Source organism: Epinephelus lanceolatus, chromosome 15 (genome assembly GCF_041903045.1).
Source record: "Epinephelus lanceolatus isolate andai-2023 chromosome 15, ASM4190304v1, whole genome shotgun sequence".
In the NCBI taxonomy this organism is placed as follows: Eukaryota; Metazoa; Chordata; class Actinopteri; order Perciformes; family Serranidae; genus Epinephelus; species Epinephelus lanceolatus.
Window position 1 is genome coordinate 40,748,785 of NC_135748.1, and position 22,969 is coordinate 40,771,753.

Here is a 22,969-nt window from a genome sequence, read left to right on the forward strand (position 1 = left end):
ACTACACAACAGCAAAAAGCAATAGCAGAGAGAGAAAGAGAGAGAAGGATTAGAAAACCAACAGAAAGAAAAACGAAACGAAAAAGAGGTTTTACAAAGACAAAAAGGAAGCAGCGAAAAAAAAGGTGGACTCTACAAATTTTTTTTTGTTTTTTTGCAAAGGCCACCGAACACGAAATTCCACGAACCTCCACTGGTTTCACTAAGACTGCAGATAGAGGGAGACGGAGAAAGAGACGGGGACAGAGGGAAAGAGGGTTGTCACTTTTTGGGGATCCCCAAATAGACCCCACCCCTCTCACATGTAAGCCCCGCCCACCTCCCCTCCCCCACACTAGAGATAGAGCACAGAGAAGACAAAGGACAAAAACAGCTACAGTAGCTCAGTATATACTGCATATAGTCAACACACACAGAGAGAGAAGTCGCCATGAAAGACTTTTTGACAGCCAGTGACACTAAACACATCGGTAACACGTTTTTACGGCTTAATCACACTGGGTAATAAGGTATGACAGGATGGTAAAGACGGGGCTGCCAACTTTAAAAATGTCGTGGATGTTGTGACAGTTTTTTTTTTCTTTTTTGTTTTTTAATTATTACTTGTTCTCATCTTTTTTCTCTTTTTACCAAAAAAGTAGAAGGAAAAAAAGTTTTACAAATGAACGAGAATCACAGTGCTTTTAAAACACTAAACTTGTGAGATTTCTTTTTTTTTATTTTTTTTGGCAACGGAGGCTGGGGAAGAAAAAACACAGAACAGAAGAACAACGACAAAGACGACATTGTTTGTTAAAGGAATGTGATTTTTTTTCTCTTCCTCAAAAAAAGTCATATTCTTTTTTTTCTCGTAGTTATTGGATTGATTGTTTGATAGATTGATTGATTGAAAATGCATGTCTTTATTACAATCTCCTTGTTGATATGTGTTTTTTTTTTTATTATCACAGGGTCCGGCGATGAGATGGAAGAGAGTGGATTGTTTAGGAAAATCTCGTGGAGGTGATTCTGGTTTAGGAAGAAGAATAAGAAGAAGAAGAAGAAGAAGAAGAAGAAGAAGAAGAGGAGGAGGAGGGAAAAAATAAAGTAGTACAAAATAATCTAAACAGTGATCAAACAGGAACCGGTCGAGGTTTTCAACATTCATTTTTCAAGTTAGCGACACTAGCGTATTAGCCTCAGTCTCACTGAGAATTAAAAGTGATTCAGTTAGAAAATACACAAACATAAAAACAAACACTATGTAGCCTAAAATTCAACCAATCGCCTCCATGTTGCCATGCGGAGCTGCCCCTCATGGCCCAATCAGATCAAGCGTTCCTTTAGACAAACGAAGGAGGGGCGTAAAGGGTGAAACATGGAGATGACGTTGCTGATTTAGAGGTTCTAAGGTTCTTGCTGTGTTTCTGACTTTCCTGAAGGTCAGAAGAGAAAAAATAAAATTGTTCCCCCTCCAGAACAAAAAAGTACGATCAGTCTGTCAAAGAGCTGTGGGTTCGTTTACAGCACCCACATCAGCCAGCTGAATCAGGGTTACTGGACGGTCGGTAGCACCATGAATCTGTAGATCGACAGGAAGAAAAATGTAGACGGAGAGATCACAGAGTGAGAGTTAAGAGAGCGAAACGACAGATTGGGAGATGAGAGGAGATGTAGAGGAGGTTATGTTTGGTGCGAGACCTGTAGGTAAACTCCTGGGATAAAAGAGGAAGTAGTAACATTCGATAATTCACAGGTCATTACCCGGCTGAAATTGCTTTTTTTGTTTTTCTTCTTAATGCTTGATTCGTAAGTTAAATCTGAGCTAGAATATTTTTATAAAAAAAAGGAAGAAATGAAAGGAAAAAAAAACAGCATTAATTCTCTAAACTATTCCCTCAATCGAGAAACGTCCGCAAAAACCTTTTTTCAAAAGATTATTATCTCTGAGACCTTTGTCGGGCGCAAGAGAGCTCCCTCTGCTCGGTTTAAAAACGTTCTTTTCAAGCCTTGATCACATCAAGATACATATGGAGGAGCGCCGCATAGAGTTTTCTGTCCGTTACAAATCCCTGTACCGTCCTCCTTTAAATACACACAATCAGCATCTTCATAAAGACGCGTCAGAAACAAGTCAAATAATAAAAATTATCCCCGTCAGGCTCCAGCGGAGTCCTTAGGCAATATGAATTCTCTGTAGGCAAAAAAGGAATTCTTTACAATAAAGAATAGTCAGTTTTTTTTTTGTTCATCTGTTCATGAGAAAAACGTTGCTGATCGCAAGAAACAGGAGCAAAGAGAGAGGCTGAGAGAAGAGGAGAAGAGGATGAGGAGGAGAGAGAAAAAAGATAGAAAAGGGGACATGTTTGAGGGTCATTCATGTCTATTACACAAGCTCAGTTGCTCAGATTCAAAGTGCTAGAGTACATTTGTCATCCTTTCCTGTCCTTTCTCCCCTCTCGGAAACACAGTGCTGTGTTGATAAAAGATAGCAAGTAAATAGTCTTTCTTTTTTTTTTTTTTTACTAGTGAGTAGTCTTTAACCTTGACACAGTTGTTGATTCCAGAAACACAGTAATGCGGTCTCGAACGTTTTGCGTTAATCCTCCTTCCTCTCCAGAGTCGTCTGCGTGGTGTGGATCCCGTTGCTGTACACCGGGAACGGTAGCGTTGAGAAAAGTCCCTCCGCTGTGGTGAAAACGTTGGCTGCGGTCGTCATCTGGCCTCCCAGGGCGTTGTTCCCACCTGTGGCTGCCGGAGATCCGACAAACGGGCCGGCGGCTGCCGCTGCTGACATGTTGAGCCTGTGGACATGGTGGTACAGCATCTCCATAGGCGTCTTGGGGTCCAGACCGAACCCCGAGCCGTCGACAAAGTTCATGGCAGCGTTGGGGAGGAGATTGCCTTGGGCCATGGCCAGGGTGACGTCTGCCGGTGCGTACCGGATGGTGCCGGTGGTGTAGACCCGTGGAGCTGTCGTGCTGGTAGAGGCCAGAGTCCCTGTGACCCGGTGGACCAAAGGGAGCACCACGTTACCAGCCTGCAGACGCTGTAGTGCCTCAAGGTCACCAGAGTACAGCAGCGAGGAGGAAGAAGTTGATGAGGATGAGGACGAGGATGAGGAAGTAGAAGAGGAGGTGGTGGGAGTGCCTTGTTGCTTGTCCCGCGGGGAGGCGGAGAGAGGAGGGGACAGGGGGTCTGCAGAGGAGGCGCTGGAGGGAGGTGCTAAACTGGCAGCGCTGGAAGCAGAGGATGGCGCAGAGCTACCATTGTAAGGAGGCTTCCTCACTCCTCCTGCTCCTCCCTCAGTTCCAGGAGGGGTGAGGACCGAGTCGGGAATGGCTACCTGGAGAGAGCCTCCCTGGGGTGAGGGGAAGGTCTCGTGGTTCCCCGGAGCGGCGGGCTTGGAGGTCATGCTGTACGGGGACTCGTTTCTGGAAATCTCTCTGTTGGGCGGGAAGTTCCAGATGCTGCTGTCGTTGTCGAAGTTGATCGGCTCTGCCATCTCCGTCTTGATTTTTAAGACCGAGGATGTCGCATTTGCACTGTTTGGGGAGTCAGCGGAGGTGAGGAGGTGGGAGGAGTTGGCAGGCGTGGCCTGCGTGGGGTCAACCAGCGGTGTGGTATCTCCCATGGCGACAGGGCTGGGCGTGGTTGAGGAGAGACGGAGCCTCCTACTTCGGGATCCGTCCCATTTCTGCACTTTCCTTCTCTTCCGCCTCTTCTGGAGCTTGTTTCCAGCATTGGCGCTCTCACAATCCTGCACGCCACCGTCCTCTTCCTCTTCGTCATCGTCATCCTCCTCTTCTTCCTCCTCCTCTGATGAAGAAGTTTGCGAGTTGTGCAGCTGTACTTCTTCCCCCTCTCCATAGTGCTCTACTTTGATATGAAGCCCACCCAGATTACCCAGTCCTCCAATGGCGCCCAGTCCCCCCAACCCTCCCAGTCCTGCTAACCTCCCCAACCTTCCTCCTCCACCTCCCCCTCCGCCCCCTCCTCCTCCACCTCCTCCCCTTGCCTCCTCCTGTTCCTCCCCCTCTCCATCTGAAGGTTCCAGACTGTCATCACTGTCCTGGCTCTCGGGGTTACTTGAGCTGTCTCCTTCCTCCTGACGCTTCATTTCCTGTTCAGAGGAGCAATGTGGTTGGCCGGGTTGCTGCTGACGCTTGCTGTCTGTCTCTGGGTCCTCACGTTCTGATTGGTGGCCTGGCTTCCCCTCGGACTTGGCGTTCTCATTGTCTGTTGAAGAAAAAGAGGTAAGTTGGTTAAAAATCTAAAATATCTCTACAGAATATATGATGGATTGATATTCATGGTCCCCAGAGGATGAATTCTCTTTAATGATTTCCTATCTTATTTTTTGGTGCAACCATGAAGGTGACAGTTAGAGTTGATATTAAAATATCTCAACAGATATTGGAAGGATTGCATGAAATGTGGTTCAGACATTCATGTTCCCCTCAGGATGAACTGTAAAAACTTTGGTGACCCTTTAAATAATATTTCACAGGATTTCCCTAAAAAACAATGTTTATATTTTCTTGTTTTCTGTGCTTTTGACATATTTGGGTATGTGTCCCCCAACAACCTTGGATTGCCCCTCTGGGCTGGGAGAGAGTTACTGCCTCAAGGGAAGGAGTTCAAGTATCTTGGGGTCTTTTTCATGAGTCAGGGTAGAATGGCGTGTGAGATGGATCGGCGGTTTGGCACGGTGTCTGCAGTGATGCAGTCGTTGTGTTGGACTATTGTGGGGAGGAGGGAGTAGAGCCAGAAGGCAACGCTTTCAATTTACTGGTCCATCTACATCCCAACCCCCACCTATGGTCATGAGTGGGTAGTGACCGAAAGAATGAGACTGCGGATACAAGAGGCTGAAATGAGTTTCCTCTGTGGGGTGTCTGGGCTCAGCCTTAGAGATATGGTGAGAAGCATTTGGAGTATTGCCCCTGCTCCTTGGCATCGAAAGAGGTCAGTTGAGATGGCTCGCTCACCTGATAAGGATGTCTACTGGGAGCCTCCTGTTAGAGGTGTTCTGAGCACATCCAACTAGTAGGAGGCCTATCTTTATATCTTTAACCTTGTACCACCATCATCAGGTCAGATTTTTAATTTGTCAAGTACTCTGAGAATCTAAGACTTTTCCCATCAGCCTTAGCTGCACTTTGTGTTAGCATGCTAACATGCTAAACTAAGGTGGGGATTATGGTTATACCTGCTATATATTAGCATGTTAGCATTGTCATTGTGAGCATGCTAACATACTAATATTAGCATTTGGCTTAAGACCACAAAGGGCCGTCCACACCAAGAATGAGAACTGTAAGGGGCCCTACACATGCCGTGTTTTTTGCACCCTCAAATTCATTGTTTCCAATGTAGATGGGCGGCAGATGCGCTCAAATGCCAGAGTGGCACTCTTCACAGCACAACCCGGTCTCATCTCGCTGAAATCTATCACTTGTTCAGACACTGACGAATAAAGCCATCTTTTCATGTTGGTATGACATGACGCCAGTCACTGTAATTGTTTATGGTGGTTGGTGGCGTCAGGGGAAAAAGGCATGACAACAACAAAAGTTAAGGCAGCAGAGGTAGGGTGGACGGGAGAGGTGGTGGATGGGTCCAACAACCACTGACTTTACCCTGGGAGGCCAGTGTTTTCCTCCCTGTGTGATTGTAAAGCCAAACCCTGTTCTTTTTTGTTAAACCAAACCACATGCGTGTTGCCAAAACGTAACTACGTGCCTTTGTTGTTTGAAGGGGAAAAAAAACGTCAATCTGCGGTGTTTTACCAATGTAGTGCTTTTATTTTGAAAGAGACTGTATACAAACTGTACATTTCCTGTGAAAACAAAATCTAAAATCTAAAGGTTTCGTCTTCTGGGGAGCAGAAACGTGAGGAAAGGAAATTTGATTAAAGTTGACATGTTGATTTTTCTTGTTCCGATGTTCGGTCTCTGGGAGATCACCATAATCATCAGGGTTTATCCTCTAGGACACACGAATGTTTGTACAAAATTTCATAGCAATCCATCCGATAGTTGTTAAGATATTTCTGCATATTTAGAAACAGACAAAATTATTGTGGCATAAAAACAAAGGCAACAGGCTCTTCCCTAAAAAAACCCTGCTTTCTTCCCTTGGCTGAGAAATTGAGGATTCAGTTTGTGTATTTGAATTCCCGTGCTGCGACTCTCAGGTGTTGATCCTTTTATTTTCCCAGACAGGATTTCCATGTGTTGTGTTGTGTTGTGGCCGCACTGATGTGTGTTCAGTATCTGTAGCTGCTGCTGTTCAGGCATGTTGGCTCTGTCCAGCCCATTACACACACAACACACACACACTTCAAACCCTGCCAGCACACACTGAGGCCAGCGGCTGCCCAGCTGGCAACGCTCGGACTCCCTCATGGCACCTGAAATGTCGACTCAATTGCTTTGTCTGGGGAAAACCTTGTATCTCCATTAAGTGTGCTTTCCAAGCAAAACAGATTTATTCTCAGGCTGGAATCAGAAACGGACCTGTGGTTTTAAGTGTTTCCCAGAGAGCCAGGAAGGGTTTGGTTTGGTTTATTTATAAGATACCTCATATCAGGATTCGTCAGATATAAAACAATAAAGACCTGGAATTATTTCCATTGTTGACGATGCTGTTTCCACAGTCCACCAAATTTTATCAAGATGGAGACAGGCCTTTACAATAACTTAGAAAGGAAACATAGATTAGATGATTCTAATTGTTTAATTGAGGGTTTAATTGTCATCAGGGTTGGGTTTGCTTTCAGACCTAGAGTCATCTCCTTTGGTCTGAATCAGGGACTCATGTTGTTCCAAAGTTGTAAAGTTGTATAATTGCCTAGAGTTGATTGGTGTTCTCACGGCAGCATTTAAAAATCCAGCAAGTAAAGCAAACGTTGAAGAAGAGTACACTTGCAAGATAAATGTGACACTTTCTAATGTCACAATGGAGGGACAACTACGCAGGTTGATTTTAGCGCTGCTCATCGTGGACTATATTGCTGTCATTGTTCATTTTAGTCAAACCATACAGTTTGAAAACGAGGCGCGGCTCCAACTAGAAAACAATGTTTTGATGCATTGGATGTGCTGAATGTGCATATTAAGGCAGTACAGGAGGAGGTGCACATTAATAATCCTCCAGGACTGTAACATGCTCATGTTTAACCCAAACAATGTGTCATGTGACTGCAGTTGGTTCAGCAGGAAATTTTTCCCACATGGAAATTCTGACCAATCAAGAGCAGCTTTCTCACACAAGGTATTTGATCTGGTCCTCTTGTAAATGCTGCCTTGAGAACACAAACCAACTCTAGGCAATTATACACCTTCCTGATTTGGACCAAAGCAAGACCACTCTAGGTCTGAGAGCATCTCATGAGACGAAAAAACCCCCAATCTATTATTTTGTTTCTGTCAGCCCATTGGTTCCTGCTGAAGATGTAAATCTTTAAAAATACCTCACAAATATGTCGTTTTGTTCAAAAACATTGGTGGTCACTAGTTTTTATCAAACAAACAGGAGGAAATAGTGCATTTGTTGGGGGCTATTTCCAGCTGCGGATTAATCCACATTTAGTTCCCTATAGGGAGGATTTGCAGCAGCTGAACGGCGTCTGTGGGACTGAGTCAAACTTGTCCAATTTTCATGTTGAAGTCATTAATATTATGTTGTACTGCACTAACGGAAACACTTTAATAAAAAGGCTCTTTGTTTCTGGCACCTGCACCTTCTGGCTCTGCACAGATTGCATCCTAACAGAACAAAGGTCAAAGGCCAGATATCTCATTTTAGAATATGTTGAGCCTGAGCACCTCAGGCCTGTTGGAGCCCGGCTGAAGCTGGCCGCCTCCTGCAGCAGCTGGCGTCAGTTTACAGCCGACAGGGTGCCAGAATCATTCTCCTCCAGCAAGAATAACAGCTGGCACTGATTCTCATCATGCCAGCACAGGCTGCAGGACTTGATAATATTATGCTCAAGGTGGAGGCCCTGCATTGGTTTAAATTCAACTCTACTGGCAGCGTGTGAGCTTTGTCTTCTTCAGTGTTGGCTGTGTTTGGGATGTTGGTGACACACAGTTAATCCTTAATTTGTATTTCTGGATCTCAATTCAGTGTTTTTAAGATCTAATTTCTTCTTCTGTATGAATGCTCACGTCAGGTTATGGTCTCTGTTCTTTTAGTTATTGTGATTCTAGTGAAACGATTAAGATTATCTGTCTTATTTTCAGTAATTCATATATTAAACAACTAAAAAAAATGCAACTTAAAAACACAATTTGTGTCAAAGCTTCTGTTGTGTTGTTTGAGAATTAATGCGATCTAACTGAAACACTTTTATGTCATGTATTAACCTTTTATCATGTTCACTGCTCAGGTACCACAGAGTCAGATCACCTGTGGACTGCACCTTCACCTTAACTTTCCCCGTGGACTCAATGAGACAAAAGCAGCTTCTCATTTTGAGCTTATGTTAACTGTCATTGGCAGATTTGATGAGCTAAAGCTTGCTAGCTGACATTTGAGTTGGTTGAAAACTGTTTCCAGCTGACTTGTTTTAAGATAAGAACCCTGCAAAATGGCCTTAATGCTTTGGACAGCTTCGTCCATGATGTCACACTAAAAGAATAAAATCTTAAAGCTTTGAACTCAGCGTCTTTACCAGATGATGATTTTGAGAACATGGAAATAAAGGGGTAACACTGGTCTTGTAGTCTTTGTAGGGTGAGGAAATGTATCGTTGAGAGATCGACACTTGGTTAGGTTTAGAAAAAGCATCATGTTTTGGATTAAAAAAAAAAACACATGACCTGACATTAATATCACCATGGCCTCTAGTTTCGCAGACCGGGCAAGGCAGAGGCACAGCGCACCTGCGCTTCACCAACTGGGTGTGGCCAGGCGGATTTTGCAAGTTTGGCACACCGTGCGCGCTGGCGCAGCTACTCCTCTATCCCACCTCCGTCCCTCCTACATGCGCAAGTCAGAAAGAGGGAGGAGAGAAGGTGTGGAGTGGGTTTTACACACATCACACCAATCAAATGAGCCCCTCTCCTCGCCCTTAAATGTGCCGCGCGAAGGTGTAATGAGAGTTTACTCAATTCGCTATGGCAGAAGAGAGCAGCAGCATCAGACGGCCAAACTTCTCCCAGGAGGAAACTGATATTTTGGTCCGGGAGGTCCAAGCTCACAGTGTCTGAATATACAGAACTGCGAGCAGACCTCCACGGGCTGATGATGCAAAGGTAGCCTGGGAGGAGGTCACCACAATTGTAAATCAATGTTGCGTTTCTCTCGTGCACGTGCTCTCTCTTTCTCTCTCGCAGTCTCACTCTGTTTCTTTTCTTTTGACTTTTCTAAGATGACAGATTGACAGACCTTTGATCTGACATCAGATGTGACGGGACAGTCAATATAGAGATACATTTATGTGCTCATTGCAGATAGTTGCATTGAATAGTGGTTTTGTGGGTATTTATTGCATCGTTAATGTGCCTGACATTCTGGAAACCTGCCTGTGAGGTTTTGGTGACGTGTGCGCACTGTCCACCGGTCAGCCAAACTTCAGCTTACACGGGCTGTGCTCCGCCTGCGCTGACAGTAGACCTGGTTTCAGCTGGCAAGCTTTTAGCACACCTTCGGCGAAGCCTTTTGGCACGAAACTGTCACTGCGACAAGCTGGATCTGTCGACACCTCCCCCTGCTGCGCCGCCACACCCATTTCAGCGCACCTCAGTCTGCCAAACGACCAACTGAGTGCGCCTTGGGTTGCGCTGCTCGAAACTAGCTCTGCGCGGGGTTCGCCACCCTGCGCTGCGCCGGGAAACTAGAGCCCCATATGTTAATCGTGTAAGGTTACCTTAAAACAACTATTGGTTTCACACTGGAAACAAAGTTTGGTCTCCTGGTTGAAAGTCCAGTTTTGTTTGACCCATTTATCTCCCATCTCCCTGCCTTACGTGGACTTTCTCGCTCTTTGTACTCCATCAATTGCTGTCAATGTTAACTATTGCTGTGGATGTGTTTACTATGGACTCAGTTGAAAGGCTGTTGCATCTCATAAAGACGTCAAAGGCTGCCTTCTGTGTTGATATCTCACACCAAGGGGTGTGACAACAACAAACAAAGATATGGTGCTCTTGTACCTCTAGGAAGTCCAGTCTTTATGCCGCCTTTGCATTTTTACACAGACCCAACCAACAGCATGTCGCTCCTCTCTCTCATTTTTGCCTGCATACAGGCATCGCCAAATAAAAAGAGGCGTGATGGATGTGATTATGTAGACAACAATGCTGGCCTCGAGTGGAAAATAAAATATGCGCATCTGTTACATGGCGGCTGATCTCATCCTCTGCTTGAAGGGTAGGAGCTCCCAAATCTCTATTTTCCCAATTTGCTGACATTTTCAGCCGGTATCTTCTTCTTTGAGTTAGCTGCTAACTGCTAGCAGCTACTTTTAAAATCCCCAGTATTGGGTTGCACCCGTAACATGTTGTCAAAACATCACACCCGTGCTGCCCATGATGCGTCCTGTCGGGTGTCTCATTTATACAGACACTAGTTCTGCACTGTTATTACTTCCTGTGGTGGCTTGAAGGCGGGACAACTCTGCCCTCTCATTGGGTGATCGTACCTTATATATAGCAAGGCAAGGAGGCATAACACCGTGGTATTCCCGCCTTGAACAGGCAACGTAAAAGGGGCTAAAGAGCAAAGCCAAAGCCCATATAACAGTTGCGGGACGTATGGATCAAAATTTTGCAATGAATAGATTTTTTCATAATATTTTTTTTACAAATTGTGCTTTTAAAAAGTGATGGGGGACAAAGTGTCAGGGACATGTCCCCAGAATCCCCAGTGTGAATGACACCTATGTCAATCAAATATGAAAATTAGAAAGTCAAGTTAAATGATCAGACCCAAAACAAAGGAAAAGGAGTTCTCTGAGGCAACAAAAGGGATCTATGATTGGTTGTTACACATTCACAGCTCATTCACGCTTCTGTTTGGCTGCTGATTGGTCGACTGTATGTGCTGCTGCTCTCCTCCAAACACAGTCAGTCCAGAGAGGTACAACCACATGAGAGCACATTCACTGAGAAATGGCAACTCTCTTCAACAGACAAGAGTTAAGGTCTGCCCAGGAAGTCGCCTGATTTGTCACTGGGCACCATTTTGAAAAAGTCACTAAAGGGGTCTTTTAAAAGTCGCCAAACGTGGGGAGAAAGTTGGCATCACCTCCTTCTGTGGGCTTCACAGACAGCATGTACCGGTGTTCTGCTGCGAAGTGTCACCACTTGTGTTGTTGTGGTGCATTATCTGGATGCTCTTCTGTGGTGCTTTGTGGCCTTGTTGTGCAGTTGTGTGAAGTTTGGAGGTGTTTGGTGGCACTCTGTAGAGTTATGCTGCGTTTTATGTCATTTTGTGGCGGTGTTGCAGCGCTGCCAGTGAGTGCTCAGTCCCTGCAGCTGTTGGCGTTCATCACCACCCAGCCTGGCACACATGGCACACTGGCACCAACTGATAAAGCGTCTTAGGCTTTCTCCTTTTCTCACTGCTGGTTATTACACTGGTAACACTTGAAGAGGTGCTTGTAAGGAATCATACAGGTTTTATAAGCATGTTGTGGGTGAGAGAAATCTGATTATTATATAAAAACACTGAAAACAATGACGTAATATTCTGGTTGTGAGCCATAATTCCCCTGTTCTGCCTCAAACAGATCAGTTCTCTTCCCTTTTTTCTCCATCTTTCTTTCTTTCCATGCTTCTGATCGTCTCCCCTCCACCCTTTGTTTCTCTGAACATTTATTTCTCAGTGATATTTAACTGCTTTTCACTCGCTCCTTTGTCCCTTCCGTCTTTCCTTTCCCACCTACCAGAGTTTTCTTTGGACTCAGAGTCAGAGTCTGAGGTTTCGGATGACTCAGAGGTTTTCTCAGGCAGGTTGGGCAGCTGGGCGATGTCCATGGGCGTGTCTTTATACTCTGGATTACTGTGAAGAAACACAGAGAGATGGTTTTGTTTCAGTCAGTGACAACATTTACATTTTATTTATGTCTACAATTTATCGTTTGATAAAAATTGGTATTCATAATACAGTATCTCATATTGTAAATATATCATAAAGTATCATTCCACACTGGTAGTTACATTTTTTATTTAATAACAACACAATAGATGTGAACATTATCTTCTTAATTCAGCTTTTTAACTAAAACAAAATGGTCAGAGACAAATTCCAACTTTACTATTTTATATAACATATAAATATATTGTTCAGTCATTGTGAACAGTAATTTATAATTCAATAAAAAAGCATAAAAGGTCTAAAATATTTTTCGAACCTATTAAGAGTTTGACTGAAATTCTTTAAATGAACGTCTTTATTTCCGTTTTTTTCTTCTTCTTGGGCTTTTCTTTCACACATGAAATTAGCTGCAGTGAATGTAAACAACTTCCTGCAAAAACCTCATATTTAATGTGCATTTGTGTAATTTTATAACAAAATTCCAATTTCATACATTAATCTAACTCATTAATTGTGGTGCACCTCAAGGTTCTATCTTAGGTCCCATTTTATTTGCTCTGTATTTTCTCCCTTTAGGACATTATCTTCTATGAGCACACAGTCGCCTTTCACTGTTATGCAGATGACACACAAATTTACCTTCCATTAAATCCAGGAGATTCTAACTCCATCACATCCATCCAAAATTGCCTCCAGGATGAATAATTCTTGGATGTCAAATAATTGTCTTTGCTTAAATGATGAAAGGACTTAAGTTATTGTTTTCGGTCCCACCAGCACCACAGGGAGCATAGCCAGCCAGTTAGAGCCATCATCATTAAATGTTCACACCCATGCCAGGAATGATTTTGACTTTGCACGGAAATTTGATAAACAGATGGGCTCTGTGATGAAAGGCTGTTATTTCCAGCTACGTAACATTTCAAAACGTGAGTCCATCTTCTCTCAATGACATAAAGACTGTTACCACCTCTTAAATCCCCTCCTACTTACAGTGAATGTAAAAAAAACCTGCAATTATGTTATAATTAATATACATTTGTATAATTTTGTGATAAAACTCCAGTGTCTTAATGTAACTTAATTGTGGTGCACCTCAAGGTTTTATCTTAGGGCCCATTTCATTTGAATGGGCCCAGTAGACTGTAACTCAAGACTCTAATACTGCAACTCAGTCCCTGGGTGTTGGCCAGTCATCTTTGTCTCACCTGCAGCTGGTGCGGAACGCTGCAGCAAGACTCCTTACTGGTACCAGAAAAAGATATAGCATTACACTGGCACTCCTGCACTGGCTACCTATCTTGTACAGGATTGATTTTAAGGTTTTTTTTGTTTTAAAGCCATATCTGGGGCTGGCACCCCTGTACATTGCTGACCGTCTTGCCCCTACTCCACCTCTAGGCCTCTTAGATCTTCAAGACAATGTCTTTTAACTGTCCCAAAATCGAGGCTGGTGGGTAAGGGAGATCGTGTCTTTGCAGTAGCTGCTCCAAAGCTCTGGAATAGCTTTCAATCAAATATTCCTCCCTCTTAAGACACATCTTATGACGTATGTGTTTTTAGTGACTTTGGGTTGCTCTTAGTTAAAATGTGGGTATTTATGTGCATAATCTGTCATTTATTTCTCATAGACAAAATCTGGCAATGTGCAGATGTAGGGAAGCTGAGACTATCGTCGCCATAACAAATGGGCAGAGTCGACCCTCTGACCTGAGGACATAGTTGACCCAGATGACGTTCTTCTCGTTGGCATTCTTGGCGTTGATGGAGATGGTAGCGCTGGACTGGATCCAGATGTAACCGCCGTTCTTCTGGATCCACCGGTAATACTTTGTCACACACTGACCCTTATTCATCACTGAGAGAAAGACAGACAGAGAGAGGAGGTTTGTTATGTCATGGTGGATTTTGTTTGATATTCTGGATGTTTCAGACTGTTGGATGTCACACTGACCGAGCAGCTTGTTCATCACACGATGTAGAAAAGACGACGAGTTGGAGAGAGAAAGTGGGTGAGAGAGGCAGTCATCAGATGTCATGTGACAGCTGGCTGAGAGCTGCTCTGCTGCTGCCGTCATTAATCAGACCAACGCACACTGCCAGCCTCCTTGTGTGTGTGTGTGTGTGTGTGTGTGTGTGTGTGTGTGTGTGTGTTTATAGGTGTGTGTCACTGTCTGTTCATGTCTTTGTGTGTCTCTGATTGGCCTGAGACAATACACCCACGCCATGACATGATATGTGTCCCCATATGCACTTCATCGTACAATATTTTCATGATATGTTTGGCTACTTCGTGCTAACATGTTGACGTTAGCATGCCTGATGAAGAGGACCAGTGTTAGTGTGTGTTCAGACAGAGTAAAGTAAAACTTTGCCTCATGTCATTTGCTCATTTGACAAACATCCAACTGTACAGACATCAGCCTCAGTGTCTGAAATTTTTCATGTCGTCTCTGCATCACGTAGACTCATAAGGCGAAAGAATCAATGGATTACTTAATGTGCCTACTGGGCCCGGGCCCAGGGCCCCCCTGAACTTCATCTGCACAATGTCACTCAAACTACTGTAACATGTTCTAACCAGGAAAAGACTCAAAATGACCATGATGCAAAGAGAGAGAGATGCAAAGAAACTGCAAAGAGACACAAATCAACCAGAAATACTCAGTGACTAAAAAAATGTGCAAAACAACAACAAACTAGAATTTCAAGGTGGACATCCAAAATTAGTCACCAATTCAGTCTCTGACCAAATGTCTCCCCTTCTGTTCCTGAGATATGACACTGAGTAACGGACAAAAAAGCATTTTATGCAGAACATGATGATGTCACGGTGAAGTTGACCTTTGACCTTCAGGATATAAAAGGTCATCACTTCATTATTTTATCCTGTTAGACTTTTGTGTGAATTCTGTCATAATTATTGTATGAATTCCTGAATTGTTGCCAAAAGGATGCTTTGTGAGGTCACAGTGACCTTGATCCAGATTTGAATCAGTTTATTGCTGACCCTGAGTGAACGTTTGTGCCAAATTTGAAGAAGTGACCTAAACTTGTTGCGGTATTGTGTTCACAAGAATGAGATGAATGCAAGGTCACAGTCACCTTGACCTTTGACTACCAAATTGTAATAAGTTCATTGTTTACTCCAAGTGAACGTTTGTGCCAGATTTGAAGAAATTCACTCCAGGCAGAAGATGAGCCAGACAAGGTCACACTGACCTTGACCTTTGACCTATAATCACCAAAATCTTATCAGTTCATTGTTGATTCAGAATTGACCTTCTCGTCTGGCCATGGCGGTCACTGGTGTGGAGGCATAAAAAGAGACAAAACCAAAAAGTCGTGTGTGTGTCTTGCTCCTTTGTGGGAAAGATGGTGGGGCCTTTTGTGTATCTGTCCCCAGAGGTCCATTGTCTCAAAATCTGCACATGGGATAAAGACAACAGAATTCCATGATTTTTCCAAAACTTTCAAGGATTTTAGTAATTCTGTGACTTTTCCAGGCCTGGAAAGCAAGACTCCATGGCCATGGGTTATTTATTTATTCAACGCTGAGCATGTTAGGTCTCCATACTTTTCTGCTTTCCTTCTTTATTCATTATTTCCTCAAAACTTTAGATACAACTTTTTAACCATTCACCAAATTATCACCAAAATCCTCCAAACAGATTTATTTTGCACACATGACAACACTAATATCTGCTTTCCATCAGAGTATGGAGAACATTTACCGTCTGTGCATTGTGTTTCTGCTTATCGTCCTCTGGTAAAGGAAGATTACAACACACACACACACACACACACACACCTGGAAGAGCTGCAGTACCTGCTGCTCTCCACCAGATAGCGCTGTGTCACTGTGACAGCACCTCGCGGCCTTGGGAGGTGGCAACCCCCCGCCTGCCCCCCACCCCCCTCCCCAGCCCCCACCCGCTGCTCCGCCCTGCGACGGTACGCAGGCAATAAATTTGGCTAAATTAACCACTAAATGGTTATCTCAAGCAATATGTATTGGCATTAATCAGGAGCCGCTCAAACAGAAACAGTCAGAGACCAGAAGCGAGGGCCACTAAATTCATATCCCTCTCCTCCATTTAATTACGGACACAAATAGGTTTTTCCACGACAGAGAAGAAAGAGAGAGAAAGTAGAGAGGGTGATTTATATAAAAAGAAGGCCAGTAATTAAAAACTATTAGAAACTAATAGCATTGTTTAAGACGACATCCCCAGGGCTGCTGTAATTGACTTTGGTCGGGCGGCCGGCGCTCATTCCTTCTCTATTTGTCTATTCATAGAGAGGGGGAGAGAGATGGAGGAGAAAATAACTTGTTTGCATGTTAAGGCAGAGATGGTGAGATCACGTCACCTTGAATGTGACCTTGCTTTGTTTGTACGGCAGAGTAAATAACGACACAATGAATGCGCACACACACACACACACACACACTGCTGCCTGTTCAGATGACTTCAGGTCCTCAGAGAGCAGCTCAGTGTATCAGCATGTCCAATGGAAGAGGACACACACACACATACACACACACACACACACACACTCATACAAGGCTTTATAACGCCAGCAGACAGCTCACTGTGCTGTGCTGTAATACACACTGTCTCACACATGAAACCATACTGTCAGCTGATGTTCGCTGCTCACCAGGACATAAAAACCTTTATAATCACTATTCAATAAAGACAAGGCTACATAATCAATACTCACATTGACCTTAGGGCTATTTTTTATTTGAAGCTTTTATTTTGAAGCAGTTTGTGTTACTAACAACACAAAAAAAGCTAAAGCTGTGGTCTGATTTGCATTTAAAAAATATACAAATCACATTTATCTGTGTTGTGAAGACAAATTGGACAAACTTAGAGACGAGCAGTGATGTGTTTTATAATGTAAGTAATGCAAATTTTGCAAGTGATGGAGATGTGACATTGGGGAACTTTTGTACCGTGTATCAACCCAACTGGATTTGATCGAGATCGCACTCTTAGGTCAAGTCCTGAGACTTTCGGTGGGACCAGACACTTCAGTCAAAATCTGAGACTTTCAGCGAGACCTGAGACTTGAGAACAGAGACTTTAGTAGAGGCCCAAGATTTTAGGTGAGACCGGAGACTTAAGTCAAGCAGGAGACTTTTGGGAAGACCAATGACTGTAATCAAGACCAGAGACTTCAGTAGAGAGATTGGAGACTTCGGCGAGACCAGAGACTTTCATCAAGCTTGCAGAATTTTGGTGAGACTAGAGACTTTAGGTCAGACCGGAGAGGTCTTAACGTGGGACTGGAGAGTCTAGTTGAGATCGGAGACATTTGGCGAGACCAGAGGCTTTAGTTGAGACTGGAGACTTAAGTCAGGCTGGGAGACTTTCGGACACTTCAGTCAAAATCAGAGACTTTAGTAGAGACCAGAGACTCTAGTAGAAAACAGAGACTTTAGTAGAGACCAGAGACTCTAGTAGAAAACAGAGACTTTAGTAGAGACCAGAGATGTTAGTTGAGATTGGAGACTATCGGCAAGACTGAAGACTTTCAGTGAGCTCGCAGAATTATGACAAGATGAGAGACTTTAGGTGAGATTGGAGACTTTAGTACAGACCAGAGACTTTAGTAGAGACCAGAGACTTTAGAAGAGATCAGAGGCTTTAGTTGAATCTGGAGACTTTAGTAGAGACCAGAGACTTTCAACAAGACGAGAGACTTTAGTCAAGACCAGAAACTTAAGTCTAGACTGGAGACTTTACCTGAGACCAGAGATTTTAGTAGAGACAAGAGACTAGCTCAGACCAGAGACTTTGGTAGAGACCAGAGACTAGCTGAGACCAGAGGCTTTAGTAGAGACCAGAGACTTCAGTCGAAACTGGAGACTTTAGTCGAGACCAGAGACTTTCAACAAGACGAGAGACTTTAGTCAAGACCGGAAACTTAAGTCTAGACTGGAGCCTTTAGCTGAGACCAGAGATTTTAGTAGAGACAAGAGACTAGCTCAGACCAGAGACTTTGGTAGAGACAAGAGACTAGCTCAGACCAGAGACTTTGGTAGAGACCAGAGACTCTAGTAGAAAACAGAGACTTTAGTAGAGACCACAGATGTTAGTTGAGATTGGAGACTATCGGCGAGACTGAAGACTTTTAGTGAGTTTGCAGAATTATGACAAGATGAGAGACTTCAGGTGAGATCGGAGACTTTAGAACAGACCAGAGACTTTTGAGGAGACCAGAGACTTCAGTTGAATCTGGAGATTTTAGTAGAGAACAGAGACTAGCTGAGACCAGAGACTTTAGTAGACAACAGAGACTTTAGTAGAGACCAGAGATGTTAGTTGAGGTTGGAGACTATCGGCGAGACTGAAGACTTTCAGCGAGTTTGCAGAATTTTGGCAAGATGAGACACTTCAGGTGAGACCGGAGACTTTAGAACAGACCAGAGACTTTAGAACAGACCAGAGGCTTTAGCTGAACCTGGAGACTTAAGTAGAGACCAGAGACTTTCAACAAGACGTGAGACTTTAGTTAAGACCGGAAACTTAAGTCTAGACTGGAGACTTTAGTAGAGACCAGAGATTTTAGTTGAATCTGAAGACTTTGAGACTGGCAATAGTAACGGGTCCATGATAATAAAAAAAATGACTCAAGACCAGACTCAGTCTTGCCTCAGTCCATCTGTCCATCCTCCCTTTTTGTCTCTCCCTCTGTCCTCCCTCCTCTGTGTCTTGCAGGTGAGGTTTCTGTGTTTAACCCTCTTCTCGTACTCCTCCATTAAATCACCCACTCTCTGATCGTCCACTAATGAAGGAGAGGAGAGGAAGGGAGAGAAAGAGGGAGACTGTGTGCTGGAGGCTCGCCTGAGGCTGCAGGGGAGAGACCATAGATTAAAGGAGTCCTATTCCCTTTTAAAGTCTCTCCACCTCACTTTTTTTCTCTTCATTTCCTCCGTCGCTCTCTTTCTCTTTCACTCAATGTCACACTTTGCGCCGTTGTCTTTCCCTCTGTGTTTACCTCTCTCCTCTTCTCACCTTCCTTTTTTCACTCCATCTTCCTCCCCTTTACACCCGTCCTCTCGCTCCCTTTCCTCCTCTTTAATGTGCTGGATTTCCTCTTTAGTCTTGTCTACCTTTCAGATTACCTTTACCCCATTTACCCTGAGTGTGTGTGTGTGTGTGTCACATTAACGTGGAGGCTGTGAAATTGTATTATGGAAACGTCCTTCCGGTCTGACAGGAGATGGAGGCATGAAGACCTTCTTGTTATATGAGGAATAAAAACTAAATCCCTGCTCTGTCGCCCTCTGATGGCCCACTGAGGAACAAAAAAGATTTTTGTTTTCCTACAAGATATTAGAGATGTACTAGTCAATTTAATTACCTGGATATTGACAGCCTGAGTCTTCTCAATATCTTACTTCCTGCATTGTGTCCGGACCCGTCAACCAACATCACACACTTCATGTCAAAGGACACATGAGGGATGACTTCAAGGGACCACGTCCAAAGATGGTGCCCCATGGCGCCTCCACTGAATATTCACAGGGAGCATGTGCCAAAAGTTTCCCAGGCTTCTTCAGGCTGCAGGCACATTTTTGGAGCCCATAGTACATGCACAAGAATCTTTGTCTGGCTGAGCAAAGCCCCCAGGAACAGCGTCGCACTTTGAAGCCAGAAAGACGCAGTGGCCAAACCGTGAATTTTAAACTTGTGGGTTCTTCACGAGATGCCATTGGGCCCAAAAAGATTTACACTGTGAAAGAGATATTGTAAATCCTTAAAGTTGGAGGAGTCATTAATAGCTGAATCCAGAGTTATTTCCTGTCATTAATCATGTGAAAGAGCCTGAGACTGCGCACTTGGGAGGTGTAGTAAAAGACACACAAGGCGCTTGCTCTTTGGATCCATAGATGCCGAAGATCCAGGTAATGTTATATCCAGAAATTCAACTTTTTTGCCCCACTGAGGAACTTCCATAGAATTCAAAGGGGCAGAGCCTCCTCCGAGGTATCCAGTTGGTTTTTACATCCATGGTCTGAGCTGATTTTCTGGTGATTTCCTGCACAGAAATAACTCACCAACATGACTTTTTCATTTTTTTTTATTGGACCTATTGGAACTCTAACCATAGAGAGTCATGTCAGAGTGTTCGGGTCCATGTCATTGGTTCAACAGCCCATTAGTCCGACTGTCCGCGGTGCTGACGGCGGGCGTATGGTGCGCCGTGACCGGCTTGAGGCGGAGCAGGCTCACAGCTTATGAGTTTGTCACTTTCTTTTTCATTTTAACCCACACCATGATCTTTTCCTGACCCTAACCAAGTGGTTTTTGTGCCTAAACCTAACCAGACCTTAACCACAGGGCATCATGATGATTTCGGAATGGACTTCGGAACAATGAGTTTAATATGGTCGGAACGATGGGATGTCAAACCAATGGGCTGTTCCCGCAGCGTTCGTGACGATTTAACAAATTTTAAAACATCAGGGAACTGCCTCACACAGTCTTTAGCAGCAGTGTTCATTGGTTAATGTGAGACACATTTGGGTCACACAGGGGGATTGTGGGGGATTGCTATGATTGGTGAAACTTACAAGCAAATGCGATAATTAGTTGACGAATTTGTGGGAAAGTTGCGGTAATTGGATGAAACTGAAAGGTCAAAATTGCCAAATTCACAGGGATTGGTTGAATTGTTGCTTTTGTGACACTGCAACATCCTGGAGGGGGTGACTTAAGCAGGATTTATACTTCTGCATCAGATCAACGCTGTACCAAGGGCATAGGCTTTGCCTAGGTACATACCCTACACCTCTTCAACACCTCTCTAGAAATGTAACTACATGTTTCGGTGATGTAGACCTCCAACACTGACATTTTATGTCTTGTGTGTGATTTAATCCTGATGTTGTTGTCCAAAATCAAAGAATTGAAGTAGTACAAAATTTTAAATATTTAGGAGTCATTCTTGACCCACAGCTTAATTTTAAACAACAGGTAAAGAAAATTGTGAACAGAATGAAAGTTAACTTGTCCAATTTTAGATATATTTGACATAATTTAACCACAGAGACAGCTAAGCTATACCTCGATTCAATGATTGTATCACATATGCTATATTGTATAACAGGCTGATCAACATCAAGCAAAACAATTCTAAACCTATTGAGACAGTCTACAAACAAGCCTTAAAAGTACTTGATTAAAAAACCCAAAATGTACCATCATTCTAAATAAGTATGACCAATTGAACTGGGAAAACATTGTAAAACACACTGATTCTGTACTTGTTTACAAAATTCTGCATGGTCAAGCTCCACCACCATTACTAAATTTTGTCCAAAGAAACTCTAACAGATCAACTAGAGCTGGCTCAAGGGGTGACTGTAAAGTACCACTCAGGAAAACTACATTTTGTCAAGCAACATTCTCCTATCGTGCATCCCAAACATGGAACATTTTACCGAGCACAATACGTGAATTACCAACTACAACATTATTCTCCAAACATCTTAAAGCATGGTTATTGGAAAACCAGATCTGTGAACATAATATCGTCTGAATTGTATGCTTGTTATCTGTTGTACAACCATTGTTATGCAACCATCTATAGTATATGACTCTTGTCCTGTTTTGTCTTATTTTAAGAATGAAATGCAATCTCTCACTTTATCATGGGCAATCAAGCATTTTAAAATCAAACACTTCCAGCCCTTTATCTTGGACAGCCAACAATATCATCTTGCACTTTACCGGACATTCAAGCACTTCAAGCACTTTATTATGGACAGTCAGCTACAGCATTTTGCACTTTACCGGGCATTTTTGCAATAATAATCCAGTACTTGCATGCACAATTGCCACTTTGTATGGACCTTCTGATATGAATTTTTGTGGATTTTTTATGGACTTCCTAATATGAATTTTCAGCACATGCACTTTATAACTGTACGGGCATTGGTGCAATAGAATTTGACTAACTATATAATGTTGTCCCCAGCTCAGCTACACTGTCAGCTCTGTCATTGTCATGTGTTGTTGTTGTTATGCCATGCCTTATTCTCCTCTGTTATACTTCTCCTTGCTTTGATGTCCTTCCCTTTCTCTCTTCTCTTTCTCTCCCTGAACACCTACCTGCCAATGGGACAAGGGATGGAAATTAGCTGCTTGGCTATAATCTCTTACATGTTTACATTGTTAATGTTCATTAATATGTTCTGTCCCATTTTTAAAACAAAAAAATAAATAAAAATAAATTTATCCTGGCTTCATGAGCAGGGGAAATCTCTGCTAACTGCTAGGCTAATTGTGACAATGTAAAATGCCATAGGCTTATGCTAATAATGTTGACGTGTTTTCATTGTGGAGAAAAATATGTCCAGAATAAGACAATTTGTTGTTGAACCTTGTGAGTTGTGATTGAGCCAAATTGTTTAACATTTCTTTTGTTAAATGTCGCTGTTGTTCTTGGCTTCATATGAGTAGAGGAACTCTCTGCTAGTCGCTAGGCTAATTTATACAATGTAAAACACCATAGGCTTGTGCTAATAATATTAGCATGTTGTATTTGTGGGGAAAACGTATAGTACAAGACAAGTGTTTGTTTGTTGAGTTATAATGAAACCAATTTCTGCACTCATCTTTGAAACTGTCAGTGTGTTTTATATGTACTTTGAATCAACCAAACTTTATAGCACTTCACAGAACCCACACCGCCGACTGGTGTTTTGGAGGTGTAATTGCAGAGTGACACAGACGCACCACCGCACACATATAAATGCTCACAATGGCGTAGGCCACATGCGTAGGCTAAGCTGTAGGCTATGTGTAGAGCCGATGCACGACTATAAATCTCCCTTTGTACTGAAACAAACCAATCAGAGGCAGTGGAGTAGCTTGTTAGCATGAGTGCTAGCTCAGCCATCCCTGTTGATCACATGAGCCTG

General features: G+C 43.3%; 1 protein-coding gene across 4 annotated transcripts in view; it reads right to left on the reverse strand.

The window, feature by feature from the left end:
- Positions 1-570: 570 nt before the first annotated feature.
- Positions 571-22,969, reverse strand: part of npas3 (neuronal PAS domain protein 3) — a 470,885-nt gene continuing 448,486 nt past the window's right edge. For all 4 annotated transcript variants that reach the window (XM_033642411.2, XM_078175360.1, XM_078175359.1 and 1 more), the window contains 3 exons: positions 13,738-13,885; positions 11,876-11,991; positions 571-4,218 (listed from right to left, as the gene is read on the reverse strand). In XM_033642411.2, the coding sequence (XP_033498302.1) occupies positions 2,579-4,218; positions 11,876-11,991; positions 13,738-13,885 (1,904 nt within the window). In that variant the 3' untranslated portion in view covers positions 571-2,578. The remainder of the gene's footprint in view (positions 4,219-11,875; positions 11,992-13,737; positions 13,886-22,969) is intronic.